This window comes from Plecotus auritus, assembly GCF_963455305.1.
Source record: "Plecotus auritus genome assembly, chromosome: 4".
Classification (NCBI taxonomy): Eukaryota; Metazoa; Chordata; class Mammalia; order Chiroptera; family Vespertilionidae; genus Plecotus; species Plecotus auritus.
Window position 1 is genome coordinate 108,053,920 of NC_137775.1, and position 17,587 is coordinate 108,071,506.

Sequence of the window (17,587 nt, forward strand, 5' to 3'; positions counted from 1 at the left end):
TGGCATGTGCTGTGTGCTGTGTATATATGTGGTGTGTGTCTGTGTATATGTGTGTGGTGTGTGCTGTGTATATGTGTGTGGTGTGTGCTGTGTATATGTGTGCTATGTGTTGTGTGCTGTGTATATGTGTGGTGTGTGTCTGTGTATATGTGTGGTGTGTGTCTGTGTATATGTGTGTGGTGTGTGCTGTGTATATGTGTGGTGTGTGTCTGTGTATATGTGTGTGGTGTGTGCTGTGTATATGTGTGCTATGTGTTGTGTGCTGTGTATATGTGTGGTGTGTGTCTGTGTATATGTGTGGTGTGTGTCTGTGTATATGTGTGTGGTGTGTGCTGTGTATATGTGTGGTGTGTGTCTGTGTATATGTGTGTGGTGTATGCTGTGTATATGTGTGCTATGTGCTGTGTGCTGTGTATATGTGCGATGTGTGTCTGTGTATATGTGTGTGGTGTATGCTGTGTATATGTGTGGTATGTGCTGTGTGCTGTGTATATGTGTGGTGTGTGTCTGTGTATATGTGTGTGGTGTGTGTCTGTGTATATGTGTGTGGGTGTGTATATGTGTGGTGTGTGGTGTATGGAGGCTGGCAAAGCGCTGACCTGTGCAGACAGTGAGGAAGTGGTCAGGGGTGCAGGGAACCAGGTTGGGACCCGCCGGCAGCCGTCTGGCCCCTTTTTCATTCCTGTTGGATGAGCGCCCTGACCCAGGAAGGAGCTGGGCCAGGTGACCGGCTCCTCGGGCTCCCCGACATTTACGAGGTGTGGTCCCTGTGGTCCCTGGACACCCCAGGGCTGCCCCATGCTGACCCCTCCCAAGCAAGCCCGCTGGCTCCCCACAGGTAGGCTCAGGGCTCTCTCTTCTCTGTGCCGACAGGCCGGGGGTGGGGGGTGGGAGTGGTGGTGGTACAGAGATGTGCCAACCGTGAAGAGTGCTTCCCTGCAGTGAGTGGGCACTGCCACCGTCAGCACCTGGTGCAGCACGGTACGTGGCATGTGGCACGTGGCAGGACCTGATCAGACTCCGCCCTCCGGACAGGGCCGATCTCACCCAGCTGCTCTCGCATCTGGACCAGGGCCTGCTCGGAGCCCAGGCGTGTCTGAAATAAGTCTCTGTTGGCAAATGCACGGGGTTCATGGCAGTTTTGTGGCTGGAAACGACCTCTGGCCAGTGGGTGGCATGGGCAGTGCCAGCGTTGCCAGGCCTCCTGGGGGCTCGGAGCCCCCCTGACCTGCCAGGTGGGTCTGACTTCGCCATCAGCTCTGCACACTGCCTGAGCCTGACGACACCACAGTAGCCGCCGGACGGGCTCAGACCTGCTTGCCTGTAATACTGCCGGGGCCACCGAGTCCGTGGCCCTTTGACGCGTGGCGTCACCGAAGAGGACCTGGCGGTGGCTGAGGCTAACCTAAGCTTTTACTTTGCAACAGCGTTTCTCCCTCCCGTCCTTTGGTTAAGAGCTCAGTCTTTATCGGGGTTACTCAGTCCCCAGAGAGCGCCCAGGAGGAAGAAGCAGTACTCACACCACCAGGAGCAGCGGGTAGTGCGTGGTTTCCGTGAAGGTCGCGGGCTTGAGGATCTGCACGGACAGGCCTGGGCAGACACAGAAGATAGGTGGAGGGTCAGGGCTGCGTGACCAGGGAGGAAGGGGCCAGGGTGGCTTGGGGCTCCCTGTGTGGTCTTGGGCAAGTCACCCAACATCTTTGAGGCTCGGCGTCTCCATTAGAAGCTTCAGTTCAATCTCGCAAACAGAATGAACTGGGACACAGCAAGACTGGTTCTCTCTGCTCACAGAAGGACCCAGGCTGGGAGGGGTGGACCTCGGGGCAGCTGCAAGTGCCATTTAGTGGGGGAGGAAGGAATGGAGGGGCAGGCGTGAGGCCCGAGGACAGCCAGAGGGGCGACGGAGACCCCTGGGACTCTCTATGCAGAACCAGGGCTCTGCCCGCCTTGTTGTGCACAGGCTGGCTCCGGGCAGGTGCCTGCCTGTGGGCTTGGACCCCTCCACACACCACGGGAAGGGCTGGCGTAGCCCAAGCCACCAAGATCTGGTCCTTGGCAGTGTGGCATCCCGTGACTGGGTGGGTTTTCCTCACCAGTTTCTTCTGTCCTCCCCCAAACCTTCCCTCCCAACATAGAAATTGTTTACTGATGTTAACTACAACCCAGATTACCAATTAAATCAGAATTAGCAGCTTTCCCAGTTGAATTACTATAGGACACCCCTCTTCCCCACTGGGGAGCCACTCTGACCAGGTCTCATTCCTGATTCTGACTGAATGTTAATGGCTTGCAAATTGGGTCAATGGCCTGGGGACCGCACAAAGGCAGGCTCTGACTTTACACTGAAATATCCATAAAACATGGTCTGGGCTGCTCCGTGCTACGATGATAAGCCCCCAAGGCTGAGTTGGCCAGGACTGGCAGCTTGCTTTCCTGAGAAACTAACACAACACAACATGACTCTACTCAACACAACACAACACAACACAACACAACACAACACAATATAACTAACACAACACAACACAATATAACTAACACAACACAATATAACTAACACAACACAACACAATATAACTAACACAACACAATATAACTAACACAACACAATATAACTAACACAACACTATATAACTAACACAACACAATATAACTAACACAACACAATATAACTAACACAACACAATATAACTAACACAACACAACACAACACAATATAACTAACACAACACAATATAACTAACACAACACAATATAACTAACACAACACAATATAACTAACACAACACAACACAACACAATATAACTAACACAACACAATATAACTAACACAACACAATATAACTAACACAACACTATATAACTAACACAACACAATATAACTAACACAACACAATATAACTAACACAACACTATATAACTAACACAACACAATATAACTAACACAACACAACACAATATAACTAACACAACACAACACAATATAACTAACACAACACTATATAACTAACACAACACAACACAATATAACTAACACAACACAACACGACATGACTCTACTCAACACAACACAACACAATACAACCAACACAACTCAACCCAACACGAGACAACTCTACTCAACACAACACAGCACAGCACAGCATGGCACGACACAGCAGAACTCAACACAATACAACATAATACAACCAACACAACCAACACAACCAACACAACTCAACACAACACAACACACAATAGCAGGTCTGCAGAGCGGAGTCTTTCAGATCCCAGGGCATCCTCACTTCCATTTGCCTGTTGAGTGAAACCCCGGGCTGGGAGGAAGCTCATGCGGCAGGAGGGGAAGGCTTGGTAACTGGCTTCTGAAGGCCTTTTCTGCACTTTCTGAGGAGGGGATGGCATCACCCTCTAGTGGCCTGGGATTTGGGGACTGTCCCTGTGACAGCAGTGTGCAGGCTGCGTTGGAGAAGGGGGCATTGGGTTGAGGAGATGAAGCCGAACCTCACCAAGGGATGCAATCTGTCCTCAAAGGCTGCGGTAGGAAGTGACAGATGTGAGGAAATGTGAGGGGGTGTTCTGGAACACTTGCTGAGCAGTGGGCAGGGGTGAGTCAGGAATTTGAAGTCAAGCCATGGAGGTCCACCTGGCTGGCTTCCCAGCATGTTACCCATGCAGACACACATGGCCCCATAAGGCCTGCTGTGGGTTTAATGCTCTGCCATCATAATAAACTGTGAATGAAGTGCCCACATGTACATTTTGTACTGGATTCTGCAGGCTAGGGGCCTGTCCTGAGGTCTGCAGCTATACACGGAAGGTTTGGGGGTGGGGTCAGGACAAACATGTGGAATTTGCTTGCTTGTGTATTTATCCATCCTCCTATCCATCCATCCATCCATCCGTCCATCCATCCATCCATCTATCATCCATCCATTCATTATCTATCTATCCATCCATCCATCATCCATCCATCCATCAACCCTCCATCATCCATCCATCCATCCATCCATCAACCCATCATCCATCATCCATCCATCCATCATCCATCCATTCATTATCTGTTAATCCATCCATCCATCCATCCATCCATCCATCCATCCATCTATCATCCATCCATTCATTATCTATCTATCCATCCATCCATCATCCATCCATCCATCAACCATCCATCATCCATCCATCCATCCATCCATCAACCCATCATCCATCATCCATCCATCCATCATCCATCCATTCATTATCTGTTAATCCATCCATCATCCATCCATCCATCAATCAGTCCTCCATCATCCTTCCATCCATCATCCATCTGTCTCTATCAATTTATCATCCATCCATCCTCCATCACCCATTCATCCATCCATCTTTATCAATGCATCATCCACCCATCCATTCTCCATCATCCATCCATCCATCCATCCATCCATCCATCCCTATCAATCCATCATCCATTCATCCATCCATCCATCTTTATCAATCCATCATCCATCCATCCATCCATCCATCCATCTCTATCAATCCATCATCCATCCATCCTCCATTACCCATTCATTCATCCATCTTTATCAATCCATCATCCATCCATCCATCCTCCATCATCCATCCATTCATCCTCCATCACCCATCCAGCCATCCACCCACCTATCCATCATCACTAGCAATCTAAAATGGTCTTGCTTTCTTACCTTTTGTTTCTTCCTTATAAAAGAACAGCACAAAAGTGTATATCTAGTTAATTTGAGGGTTCTCATGAGTTTGGATCTGAATACCTGGCCTCCAGGTTCTGTATGGAAGTTTGAACCAGTCAGGGATGTCATCCATGTGGGTGGGCTAAACTTCCTTTGACATATTGCCTTGGGGTATAGAGCCTTACCAATGGCTTCTCTGTACCAAAATGCCCTGCACTACCGGAGTGTCTCTCTATGTAGAAACTATCTCAGCAGGGAACAGGGTATGGGAGCCCGGGGGGCCGTTTCAGAACAGATGTTTGCTTTTCCTTTTAAAGGGAAAGATGCAGCACTTACTGTAATCTTCCATCTTGATTTGCCTGTATTCCACTTTGGGCATCTGCCGGTCATTTATAGCCTTCCGTACGTGTTCATTTGTTTCCAGGTCAAACATTTCTGAAAGAGAGAAGAAAGAATACAGTCAGATTCAGCCAACATTTATTGAAGCCACAGGTTTTCCCATGCACCACACGCTGAGTCCTACACCAGTCCTGGGGGAGGTCCATACAATTCTATCACAAGGCCCAAGACATGGGACACTCAATATCTTGCTGACGGGACAGTCAGGCGCTTGGGCAGATGGAAGATCTCCCTGCTGTGTGGGTGCCTCTTACTCTATCGTTTTGGGGATATTTGATTTCAAGACTGCTGGTTTGGGGAAACCAATGTCATGTGTGTGTTAGGACAAATGGTTCTCCAAATATAGAGGCCACAGTATCCCAGGGAGGAAAGGAGAACAGAAATGCGATCTTTATTGCATTTTCTAGGATAATTTAAGAGTCATATTTCTTACCTTAATCATAATGTTATTGGACATTGGGGCTCTCAGCATGGATGAGCATGTCAGGTGTCAGCCTGACCCTCGCCCTCGCCCTCGCCCTCCCCCTCCCCTGACTACACGGAGGCTGTCCCTTACGTTGTAAAGCACACAGATACCCCCAGTTCCTGCTTCTCCGGGTGAAGAATGACCCTCATCCACCCATTTCATTACTCTCCTACTGAAAGGGCTTTTTCACCTTATTTCACCATCTGACAGGTAACAAAAACGATCCAACTTCCTCTTTTCTTTCTCACATCAAGCCTCCATAGGGGACAGTCTATGGTTCATTATGAAAGGGAATTTTATCTTCAAGGGACTCTATGTTGGGCTCATCAAATCATGTTGAAACCTTCACGAACGTCTTAAAGATTAAACAGCACACACTGTATTACAATGAATGTGGCAATATCCCTTTAAGGAGAATAGGCACGGCCATGGCCAGTGTTGCTCATTGGTTAGAGTGTTGGTCCACGCACCCAAGGGTCGCAGGTTCGATTCCTGGTCAAGGGCACATATCTGGGTTGTAGGTTCAATCACTGCTCCAGTTGGGGCATTGCAGGAGGCAACCAATCAATGTGTCTCTCTCACATTGCTGTTTCTCTCCCTCTTCATTTCTCTCTCTCTCTCTCTCTCTCTCTCTCTCTCTCTCTCTCTCTCTCTCTCTCCCTCTCCCCCCTCCCTCCCTTCTATCCCTCTTAAAAAAATCAATGAGAAAAAGTATCCTCAGGTGAGGATTAACAACAACAAGAAGGAACAAGAGGCACACTCTGGGACTTCAAAGGCACCCAAAGCCTCAACCTTCCCAGCCCTGTGGTCCTGACCTCTCCACCTGCGACATAAACCAGGTGTGACAACGAAGGGACCTGGGTGCGCGAGTGTGCATCACACTAGAGAAATGGGAACTCACAAAGATGAGTGGAATTAGCAGGGACACAGGTATAACATCTTTACAACAAGAACAGAGATGGCCGTCCCTTTCGGGGAAGTGGCCCCACGCTGCTGGGAAAGTGGCTGGTGGCCCGGCTGATGTGGGCAGCCACATTTCCAAATGAAAGAGGCCCTAGCCGTTTTGGCTCAGTGGATAGAGCATCAGCCCGTGGACTGAAGGGTCCCAGGTTCAATTCTGGTCAACAGCATGTACCTTGGTTGCAGGCTTGATCCCGGCCCTGGTCAGGGCCCAGGTGGGAGGCAACCAATTGATGTGTCTCTCTCACCTCGATGTTTCTCTCCCTCTATGTCTCTCCCCTCCCTTCCACTCTCTCCACAAATCAGTGGAAAAATACCCTCCAGTGAGGATTAACAACAACAAAAAGAGGAGTGGATAGAGCTCCCCCAGTTTTAGACTATGCGCTTCTCTCCACACATGTGCATTTGAATTTGCTGACCTCCCGCCATCTCCGATGCTGACCCTGGAGGAGAAATGCTACACTCAAGCTGGCCTGGAGTTAATGCGAACACTGACTTGCTACCAAACCACCCGTTTGCTGTTCCCAGAGCTGTGGTGCGTGGGGGAGCACTGCGGGCTAATCGTGTGGATGCATTGCCTGCATTTGCGTAGCTTTTCCCTGCCCTGAAATCCCACCCTTCCCAGAAAGGCACCGAGGCAGCAGGCTATTAAATTTAGTTAAATATTAGATTTCTCGTTTAATGGTTGCCCACACAGCTGGTTTTATCAGCAGAGAGCTGGCTGTCCCACAGGGGAGTGGAGTTAAGCCATGCTATTTGTCCCCATAATTGCATTCATAGAGGCCCGGGCTCAGCAGAGGAAATAAGAAAAGATTGGCATGTCCCCTGAAGGACTCTGCTTTTGACTTGGGGGTCGGGGGCACCTCCAGTCTGCGGCGTACGAATGGCCACTCCTTAATTAAATGTGAGCTGCCTCTGACATTTGGGGGAATTAGCTGTTATCAGATGCAGAGGAACAAAGACTGCTCCCCAGGTTGCTTCCCCGGTTGTGCCCAGCAGTGCCCAGCAGCAGATGCGGTGGGGCCCCAGGCTTTTCCAGACCCCGTTGGTTCGGGCACTGAGAAATGATCACGAGGCTGAATTTTGGGAAATTAGTGGCTAGAATCGTTCAAAAGCCAATAGCAACTGACGGACAGGGAGAAGGGCAACCTGTTTTGCTCCCACATTTCAGCAGGAAGACCGAGCAGGACTGTGTGTGCGTGTGCCCAGTGTGAGTATGTATGTGCCCAGTGTGCGTGCCCAGTGTGTGTGTACATGTGCCCACAGTGCGTGCCCAATATGTGTGCCCAGTGTGTGTGTGTACATGTGCCCAGTGTGTGCCCGGTGTGTGTGTACATGTGCCTGGTGTGTGTGTACAGGTGCCGGTGTGGGTGCCTGGTATGGGTGCCAGTGTGGTGCAGAGATCACTTCGAGTCTGCAGGGTCGCCTCTGCGAGGGCCTCTCCCTAGCCCAGGCTGGCACGGTTATTTGATGGCTTCCTCATGCGCAGCCCGGGCCTGCATTGTCAGGACCCTGTCCTCCATGCCCTCCACGCTGCAGGGCCACGAGGCTCAGACCAGCTACTGGCCCGGCGCCGCACTACTGGCTCGGAACCCACTTGGGTGTGTGAGGTTCGCCGTTTGGGTAATGACTGCTCTTCTCTGTCTACTTTCCCTCAGCGGATTTTAAGCAACTTGAAGGTCAAGTCCTGTGAACAATTCACCTTTGGTCCTTCTCAACCGCTAGACAGGCAACCTGGTTAATGAGGTGGGGCTGTGTCCCCATCAACTCCACCCTCTGAGTGGGCGTGGCGGTGCACTGCGCGGCTCCCCCAGCATTCCCGGGCGGGAGGGAGGCCATGGGTGGACACGCCACGTGCTCTGTTCAGTCTCTGATCCGTCAGAGACGCCAGCTCACCCGCAAGCCGTGCTGGCTGCGGTGTGGAATGAGCCATCTGCAGACCTGAACCCCGCCCCCCCGCACCCTGCACCCCGCAGAAAGGCTGCCATGACTGGGGACCCAGACTTCCAGATACACAGACAGTCAAGGGCTGCGGCCGCCATTCCACATTCCTGACGCCTCCAGGCCCCCGACCCCACCCCGTCCTTCCTAGCTGTGAGGTGCAGCGGGTGGTTGTGCAGGAGGAGTGGGCAGGTGCTCCACAGGGAGAACGGTGTGGCCAAGGGGCAGATGTGGAGCAGGCCATCCTGTTCGATCTGTAAAAGCTCCGCCTCGGCGCCAATGGCAGGGGAGCTGGCTTTGCTTCTTCCTAAGCACTCAGTGGAGGTGCGTGCGGGGCGGGCGGTGTGGCTTTGAGGCCGCAGCTGAGTTCATGCGGGCACTGTGGCGAGGCGCTCGGGCTGTCAGCGACACGCAGCGCAGAGCTCCCCCAGGCGCTTCCTCCCGGAGCCCGTGAGTCTGCGAGTCGTGCTGCCAGTCACCGCAGGACAGTCCCCTCACACGTGACCCGGAGTCAGCACCTAGTCCCTCCCCTTTCACACGTATGTCACCACCAGGGTGCAGCGCCTGTCCCTCCCCTTTCACACGTATGTCACCACCAGGGTGCAGTGCCAGCTGTGCTGGCTGCTCCGCCCGGCGCCTGCGGGGTTTGGATGCCCAGGCACCGAATGAACACACTCGGTCCCAGCCATAACTACGGGCTTGGGAAACCGGCTTAAGTGATTCAGCACGGGGCTGGGTTCATAGATAAGGTTTTCTAAAGGCGAAGATGCCCAGGATTCCCAGGAGGGCTCTGGGGTCTTGGGGACAGGGCAGGGCTGGGGGAGATGGATCATCGGCCACCTTCAGAGCCAGACCCTCACCCAGAGGCCCGGGCTCTCCGTCCGCCCGCCGTGCATGTCCATAGCTGCCAGCCTGTCACTGTCCTGGCACTGGTGCACTCAGCTGGCGGGCGAGGCTGGCATCTGCCCAGAGGCGCCTCCTCCAGGCTCCCGCCCTCCTGCTACCCCACTGCTGGCAAGGCCCGCAGTCACTCCGTCCACACAGCCATTACAGCGCCCCCTGCCTCCCCGCGAGGTGCGCCTCGCTGTGCTCACCCCGTTCCCACGCAGTGGGAGGGACTCAGTGCTGCGCCCGTGGATACGGGTTTGTGTTTGCAGCCCGGACCTGTGGGCTGTGGTGGTGTGAGCACCTCACTTAGGTGACCACCATGTGAGGCCAGAGCGCCCGGTCCCGGGGTCCGGCAGGGCGGCCCGGGGTCTGGACCCTGTGCTCGGGGGTCAGATGAATACAGCTTCTAGTCCTGGGCGCGGTGATGTGGCCTTGGGGACGCTGTTGTTATGAGCCACATGCGTGGCGGCCGCTTGGTTGTGTAGGTCATGGACTGAATGGCCGGCAGAGCACGGGCTGTGGGAGGCACAGTCCCCCAGCCCTCAGCTTCCCACCTGCCTGGACGCGGAAGCCAAACAGAGTTCACCCCAGAATGGGAGCCTCTGTCCTGGGCAGTGTGGATCCTCAGAGCAGGGGGAGGCGAGGCCGTGCTCTGGGGTGGGCTTGATGGGCTGGTGTTGGGGAGGAGGCATCTGAGGGCGGGGGCGGGGGGCATGGCCGTCTCAGGGAGGCCCAGCTCTGACCCCCGGCTGAACCCGAGGGAGGAGGGGCAGGCTCTGCCGAAAGCCAGTGCTGGGCTCCAAACGCCACCCCCTCTTTGTGGCTGCGTGACCTGAGCAATCTATTCACACTCCCTCGCCTCAGTTTTCTTGACTGAAAAATGGGTGATGACAGACCATGGTGGGGATGAACTTAGTTAAAATATGTAAAGTACAGCCCGGCTGGCGTGGCTCAGTGGTTGAGCATTGACCTATGAACCAGGAGGTCACAGTTCGTTTCCCCGTCAGGGCACTTGCCTGGGTTGTGGGCTCGATCCCAGTGTGGGGCATGTAGGAGGCAGCCGATACATGATGCTCTCTCATCATGGATGTTTCTCTCTCCCTCTCTCTTCCTCTCTGAAATGAATAAAAACATATCTAAAAAAAAAGTGAAGTACACACAACAGCCTCAGTCCCTGAAGAGCCTCAGGGACGGCTCACTGATGGTCACCAACGCCTGGTGCGCAGCAGGAGAGGCTGCAGGTGCCGCCCATCTGCCCTCAGCTCCCAGAGATGGCTTCCAGGGCCCATGGGACGCCCACAGCCCCCCTCACTCTGAGGCAGTGGTGTGGCAGTGCCCAGCCCCCTCCCTTCCGCCTCTCCTCCCTTGCACTCCCCGCTCCCCTCGCCCTTTCCTTCCTGGTCATAGGCCTCCCCTGCGTGTAGGCACTCCGGCCACGGAAGGACACAGCTATTCCCAGCCTCACACAGAGATCCCAGGGAATCTTCCCAGGTTTTCCTTCCCGTCCGCGGGGCCAGAGCCCAGGCCTTGGGCGTGGCGGCTGCACCTCAGACGGAGCTGCAGCCCAGACCCCGGGCGGGCCACTCTGTCCCCACTGAGCACCGCCAGGGCTGCGGGTGGCAAATTCTTACATGAAATCTCTTTAAAGCGTTGCACCCCTCACTCCCAGGAGTTCTCAGACATGGCAGGTTGAGTTCCGTGCCCCGCCCCCAGCGACCCAGTAGTGACCTCTCTTGTCAGGAACGCAGGATCCAGACCAGGAGAGTGGCTGAGCCACGGTCCGACCCAGGTCTCCTCCCCGTGGAGTTTCAGGAGGGAACAGCTCATTAGGAAGGAGGTCTGGGTGCCTAAGTTCTAACAGACACTCAAAATGGCACGACACGTTTTCTTAAGAAAACAAAAGATGTCTCGTGCCAACCTGCGTGGGGTCCCTTCTGCAAAATGAGCTGCGCGTCCCTCAGGAGCCCTGAGAGCTCCCCCGCGGCAGTGCCCATGCGACGCCCTCTGCCAGGAAGATGCCCCGACCTTCGAGGACAGGGCAGCCTGAAGTGCCACCGAGCCCTGCGGGGAGGTCACTGGAGGGGCCGACAGAGCAGGGTGGGAGCTCGGAGGATGGCATATGAGGCACTGTGTGGCCTGCTGTGGCCTCCAGCCCTGGCATGGATGGGGTGCATGGTGTGGGGTAAGGGGTGGGTGGTGTGGGGTGAATGGTGTGGGGTAAGGGGTGCATGGTGTGGGGAGGGTGGTATGGGGTGCATGGGGTGGTGTGGGGTGTGGGGTAGGTGGTGTGGGGTGAGGGGTGGGTGGTGTGGGGTGAGGGGTGGGTGGTGTGGGGTGAGGGGTGTGGGGTGGGTGGTGTGGGGTGAGGAGTGGGTGGTGTGGGGTGTGGGGTGTGGGGTGGGTGGTGTGGAGTGAGGGGTGGGGGGTGGTGTGGGTGGTGTGGGGTATGGGGTGGGTAGTGTGGGATGAGGGGTGGGGGGTGGTGTGGGTGGTGTGGGGTGAGGGGTGGGTGGTGTGGGGTGTGGGGTGCATGGGGTGGGGTGTGAGGCCTCCCAGCCTTCCCACCACATTTTAGTGATCCTGGCAATGGCGGGGGCATTGGGAAGGGCGAGGGCCCGCCCATCTCTGGCTCCGAATAGGACAACGCACTGGTTATCTGGGGAGATGGCTCTGCTCCCCCCCACGTGGCGGGAAGACGTGAGGAAAACTGAAGGACTTACTGTTCTTGTCTGTAGTGTTGTGCACAGTCACCATGGGGACCCCAGGACCTGCCTCGCCGAGAAGAGAAGCCAGAAGAGAAATAGAAATGCTGTTAGTTGATGTGAGAACAAAGGAGAATTGGGCCTGGGTCAGGGGGTCTGGGTCAGGGGGCCTGGGTCAGGGGCCTGGGTCAGGGGGCCTGGGTCAGGGGGCCTGGGGCAGGGGCCTGGGGCAGGGGGCCTGGGGCAGGGGGCCTGGGTCAGGGGCCTGGGTCAGGGGCCTGGGGCAGGGGGCCTGGGGCAGGGGCCTGGGGCAGGGGGCCTGGGGCAGGGGGCCTGGGGCAGGGGCCTGGGGCAGGGGGCCTGGGGCAGGGGGCCTGGGGCAGGGGCCTGGGGCAGGGGGCCTGGGGCAGGGGCCTGGGGCAGGGGGCCTGGGGCAGGGGCCTGGGGCAGGGGGCCTGGGGCAGGGGCCTGGGGCAGGGGGCCTGGGGCAGGGGCCTGGGGCAGGGGGCCTGGGGCAGGGGCCTGGGGCAGGGGGCCTGGGGCAGGGGCCTGTGGCAGGACGCAGCCTGACCACCCAGGGAGCCAGGGAGGGGCGGGAGGGGAAAGGCCTTGTGCCTGTGTCAGCCATGTGACCCCAATAAAAGAACATATACTTAGGGTTACTGACCCCCATAAACATCATTTACAACGGCCCCGCTTTGTGTCCATATGGCTCATTTCCACCGTCAGACACAACCCTGCGCTGGCTTTGGGGTCCCGGGAACCACAGGTCCCGAGTCCTCCAGAGTCTCCCCTCCACTGGCCCTAGGACACTCTGGGAAACAGTAATGGGATAGGACTATTCTGCAAACACCAGCGGTGCCCGGTTGCCCTGCAACCACTTTCTCTGTCACCGGGTTGTAGCCTGGCGAGTGAAAAGGGAGGTCCATCTGGGGACAGAGGGGCCTGGTGCGCTCCGTCCACAGGCCGCCTTCTTCAGGCCCTCAGCACAGGGAGCTCAGGAAGAGGGGCGTCCTAGCTTACGCTCACGCCACCATGCCAAGCGGTGGGCCAGTGATCCACCGCCCGCCCCTGCCCCCATGCCCTCCCATCCCCCACCCTCTCCTGCCCTCCCCACCCTCTCCTGCCCTCCTGCCCTCCCCCGTCCTCCCCTGCACTTCCCTGCCCTCCTCTGTTCCAGTTGGACTCGCTGAAGGTCCCGAGGACAAGGACGCCTGGCTTGTCCCCACTGGGCCCGTTCTCCCTGCCTGAAACCTCTGCCCCGACACTGGCAGGCTTGTCTTTCTCTTCTATTAAGTCTCTGCTTAAAGGCCTTCTCCAGAGCCCCACCTGTGAGCACGCCTGCGTGAGCGCAAACTCAGCCCTGCCCTGCTTCCCTCTCCACAGAGGTCACGCCACGTGCGCTCCTGTTGGGACCTCACAGGAGGATTCCTTGGTGCATTAGCTCCTTGTCCTTTCCTCCTGCCCTGGGGTAAGTGCCAGAGCATCTGGACAAGTTCGGAGAAGCGCCTTACAGCCATTCTTTCCGCGTCCAGAATGCGCGTGGGACGCAGCTGGCACTCAAGGACATGGTCCTGCAGTGAGAGCTGTGTGAGGGCTCGCAGGTGTGCACGGGGGCAGGGAGGGCCCCAAAGGGTCCTGGTGCACGTGGGAGAATGAAAGGAGAGAGAGGAAGTGGGAGGCAGGTGAGAGGCAGGTGGGTGGCAGGTGAGAGGCAGGTGGGTGGCAGGTGAGAGGCAGGTGGGTGGCAGGTGAGAGGCAGGTGAGAGGCAGGTGAGAGGCAGGTGGGTGGCAGGTGGGTGGCAGGTGAGAGGCAGGTGAGAGGCAGGTGGGTGGCAGGTGAGAGGCAGGTGGGTGGCAGGTGAGAGGCAGGTGGGTGGCAGGTGAGAGGCAGGTGAGAGGCAGGTGGGTGGCAGGTGAGAGGCAGGTGAGAGGCAGGTGGGTGGCAGGTGAGAGGCAGGTGGGTGGCAGGTGAGAGGCAGGTGGGTGGCAGGTGAGAGGCAGGTGGGTGGCAGGTGGGTGGCAGGTGAGAGGCAGGTGGGAGGCAGGTGAGAGGCAGGTGGGTGGCAGGTGAGAGGCAGGTGAGAGGCAGGTGGGTGGCAGGTGAGAGGCAGGTGAGAGGCAGGTGGGTGGCAAGTGAGAGGCAGGTGAGAGGCAGGTAGGAGGTCAGTGGGTGCAGGTGAGAGGCAGGTAGGAGGCCAATGGGTGCAGGTGAGAGGCAGATGGGTGGCAGGTGAGAGGCAGCTGGGCAGAGGGAGACAGAGCTATTGGGGACGCTGTGGTCAGGGGTGCTGCTTGTTCTCTGCTTTGGGTTGGGGCCTTTGGGAAGCTATAAACTCACAAGGTGGCCACATCTAAGCTGGAGGATACATACTATTTGGGCAGTGGGAGACTCTAGGGGTAGTGAGCCGGCAGGCTGGGGGTGTGGGAGGGAAACCCTAGGGGGTGTGAGCCGGCAGGCAGGGGTGTGGGAGGGAGGCCCTAGGGGTAGTGAGCCGGCAGGCAGGGGGTGTGGGAGGGAGACCCTAGGGGGTGTGAGCTGGCAGGCAGGGGTGTGGGAGGGAGGCCCTAGGGGGTGTGAGCCGGCAGGCAGCAGCCAGGTGGGTTGTACGAGGAAGATCTCCAAGGAGAGAGGGCAGCAAAGGCTCCTATGAGGAGTCAGGGCCAGAGGGGTGAGGGTGGGTTCTGGGTTGCTAGTCCCTGCCCTGCATGTGATTGATTTTAATGACATTCCCCGGGAAACAGGGTGTGCCTCTCACTTTGTGCCTGGAGCTGCGCGGACACTTGTGAGGGGGGACGTCGAATGGGAGTGACTGTTTCTCTGACGGAGACGCGTGTCCGGCTGCCACTGAGGGCGATGGCGCCATGGAGGGCTTGCTGGAGTCTGGCCGCACTTGCTGAGTTCAGCATCTTCCAAAGCGCTCGGTGATTATGTGGAGCAGCCCATGAGCACCTGCCCGTGTTGGCGCCCGGCAGCCTAAAGGACAGCCCGGGAGGCTGGGCAGCGGCCCTTGCCGAGAGCAGGGAGCCGCCCCGGTGCCCCGCACACGGACAGGCACAGCAGAAAGGAGCCAGGCGGGCGCCTCCCACACACGGTGGAGACGCAGAGGGTCAGTGCGGGCACCCAGACCGCGCGGTTCTCTGTTCAGACCTCGTCTGCAGGGCCACCGCCTCTGCATCGGGAGCAGAAACAGGTTCTGTGGCGAGGACGCTGTGCACTCGTGACTGTCCCGCTCCAGGTGGCTCTCCGCCCGTGACCATCAGTAGAAGCGGGACATTTACGCACGTGGGCCGGGACGTGCAGGGTCCTCCCAGCTGTGCACTGGGCAGGGGCAGCCAGGGTTACCCTGGGCCACCAGGCAGGGATCTGGGCGTTGTCCTCCCTACCCAGAGGTGCCGGAACGCTGCCCCCCGCCCCGGCCCGGAGAATGACGCAGAGGGTCAGCATTGGTGCCCATCGCCATCCTCCCGGACAGTCTCCTGTGTCCCCTTGTCCCCTTGTGTCCAGCAGATGCGCTGTCCCATGCTCTCAGCCACCACAGCACTTTAGAGGCCTCGCCCCTTTAACTACTCTGCTTCCTTCATCCTCAGGCGAGGGGGGCCAGGATGGACCTCAACCCCCGCATTTCCATCTCAGGCCACAGGGAGCCTGAAGTGTCCCCAGGGGCCATTCATTCTCGCAGGGCATGGTGCCCGCAGTGATAGGGGCGCACGCAGGCACCACCCCCTCCCTCAGGCTGTGGGGCAGACAGGAGCAGTGGATCCATTCTCTCGCCGTGGGCTGGGCCTCAGAATCCTTCACCCCCACAGGCTCCGGCGGCGCCCCCATCTGGCCTGCGCGGTGGACACTCCCCCACCCCCGTCGCTGCTCCGGTGACGGAGCTCCAGGAGGACTAACTAACCTCACCGAGCATTTCCCGGCTCCAGCCCCAAGGACAGGCGGTGGCAGGAGGCTGGGAGCCAGGCCTCCGAGGGGTAAAGGCAAAGGGGAGACAGAACAGGAAGCGGGGATGTTAACGGCCGAGGAAAGAAGACCGTTCCTGACGCCCTAACTCCTGCCGAAGCGCTGCAGAGGCCCCGGGGCTTGGGGATGCCTGACCTCATGGGGCACCTCATTGTCACGGCTTGTTTAGTGTTCTGTGACTGGTCACTTCTGGAACATTCTACCCTGCAGGGTAAGCAGAGACCCAGGGCTCCCGGCACCAGCCTGGGAGAAGCAAAGATGCCAGTCCCATTGGGAAATCCGAGGTAGGACGTGGCTGAGTGAACGCACAGAGGTGGCGCCTGCAGCCACAGCTGGCGTTGGGATGTGGAATCTGGCTGGCGGGTGCAGAGACAGCCTTACTGACCATGGACGCCCATCACCAGCTGTTCAGCGCTGGCTGTGTCGGGGGCCACGGCGAGCCCGCACAGTGGGGCCTTGATGAGCCTCACAGCGACCTGGGGAGATGCCGCCGTCACTCCCCCGGTTTCAGGGTGAGGATGGAGGGTTAGCCAGGTTCCCTGCATGCCCAGGCACGGAGCTAGCCTGGGCCCGGGCTCCAGATGGGCCACGGGACTCTCTTCCACACTTCACATTTGTCTCTCCTGCCTATAGCGGCAGCGGCGATGACAGAGGCCTCAGGAGCACTTCGCAGTAAGAAGAGCAGAAATCAGGCCACGCACTTTCTTTTAAGCCCGGACCATTTCATTGTTTCCATTTGACGTCAAGGTGGAGGAAGCTGTCTTGGTGAATTAAGCTGTGAATCTATTTATCAAACATCTGAAATGCGGGGTCACCGCATCCCTTTTGTTGTCTTTGTAAGGTTATGTCTTTTTTTTTTACTCCTCATTCAAGAATATATTTATTGGTTTTTAGAGAGAGAGGAAGGGGAGGGGGAGAGGAACACCACAGTGAGAGAGAACTGTGGATTGGTTGCCTCCTGTGTGCGTCCCAACCGGGGACTGAATCCGAAACGTTGGGTGCATGGGATGATGCTCCAACCACCCGAGCCACCAGCCAGGGCGTGAATTTATGTCTTTTAAACCTTCTTTATTGACTGATTTTTGAGAGAGAGCGATTGGTTTGCTGTTCCGCTTATTTATGCCCACATCGGTTTACCCCTCTGTGTGCCCTGCTGGGCGATCCAACCACAACCTTGGCATGTGGGGGCGACAGTCTAACCGGTTGAGCTAGATGGCCAGGGCCACATTCATGTCTTTTTAGAAAATTGCTCTTCTTTCTGAAGTTTGGGGTGAATGATCCGTGAATTGGGGCACAGGAGAATATTCATTTTCCACTTGAGACTTCTTTTCTATGACCTCACTCCTTAAATACACCTCACAGGTCGCCCCGTGTGCAGACTTACCCCAACGGCTCACAGCACATTTACTTTTTATGAACAATGTAGGCAAACTCCGGGACTAACTGACACAGCACGGATATGACCACCTGTGACCCTATCAGTGTGAACTGTCCCTATGGCGCCAGACTGAGAGGCGGCTCAGCTGCTCCCGGCTGCACAGCGGAATAAGCTCCTTCTCCCGCCTCCCCCTCCCGCCAT

At 56.8% G+C, this 17,587-nt stretch overlaps 1 protein-coding gene across 7 annotated transcripts in view; it reads right to left on the minus strand.

Annotated features, from left to right (window-relative positions):
• DPP6 (dipeptidyl peptidase like 6) overlaps window positions 1-17,587 on the minus strand; it is a 684,077-nt gene that overhangs the window by 15,342 nt on the left and 651,148 nt on the right. For all 7 annotated transcript variants that reach the window (XM_080664796.1, XM_080664799.1, XM_080664800.1 and 4 more), the window contains exons 17-19: window positions 12,063-12,110; window positions 5,025-5,123; window positions 1,521-1,590 (exon numbers count right to left, since the gene is read on the minus strand). In XM_080664796.1, coding sequence (XP_080520922.1) covers window positions 1,521-1,590; window positions 5,025-5,123; window positions 12,063-12,110 — 217 coding nt within the window. The remainder of the gene's footprint in view (window positions 1-1,520; window positions 1,591-5,024; window positions 5,124-12,062; window positions 12,111-17,587) is intronic.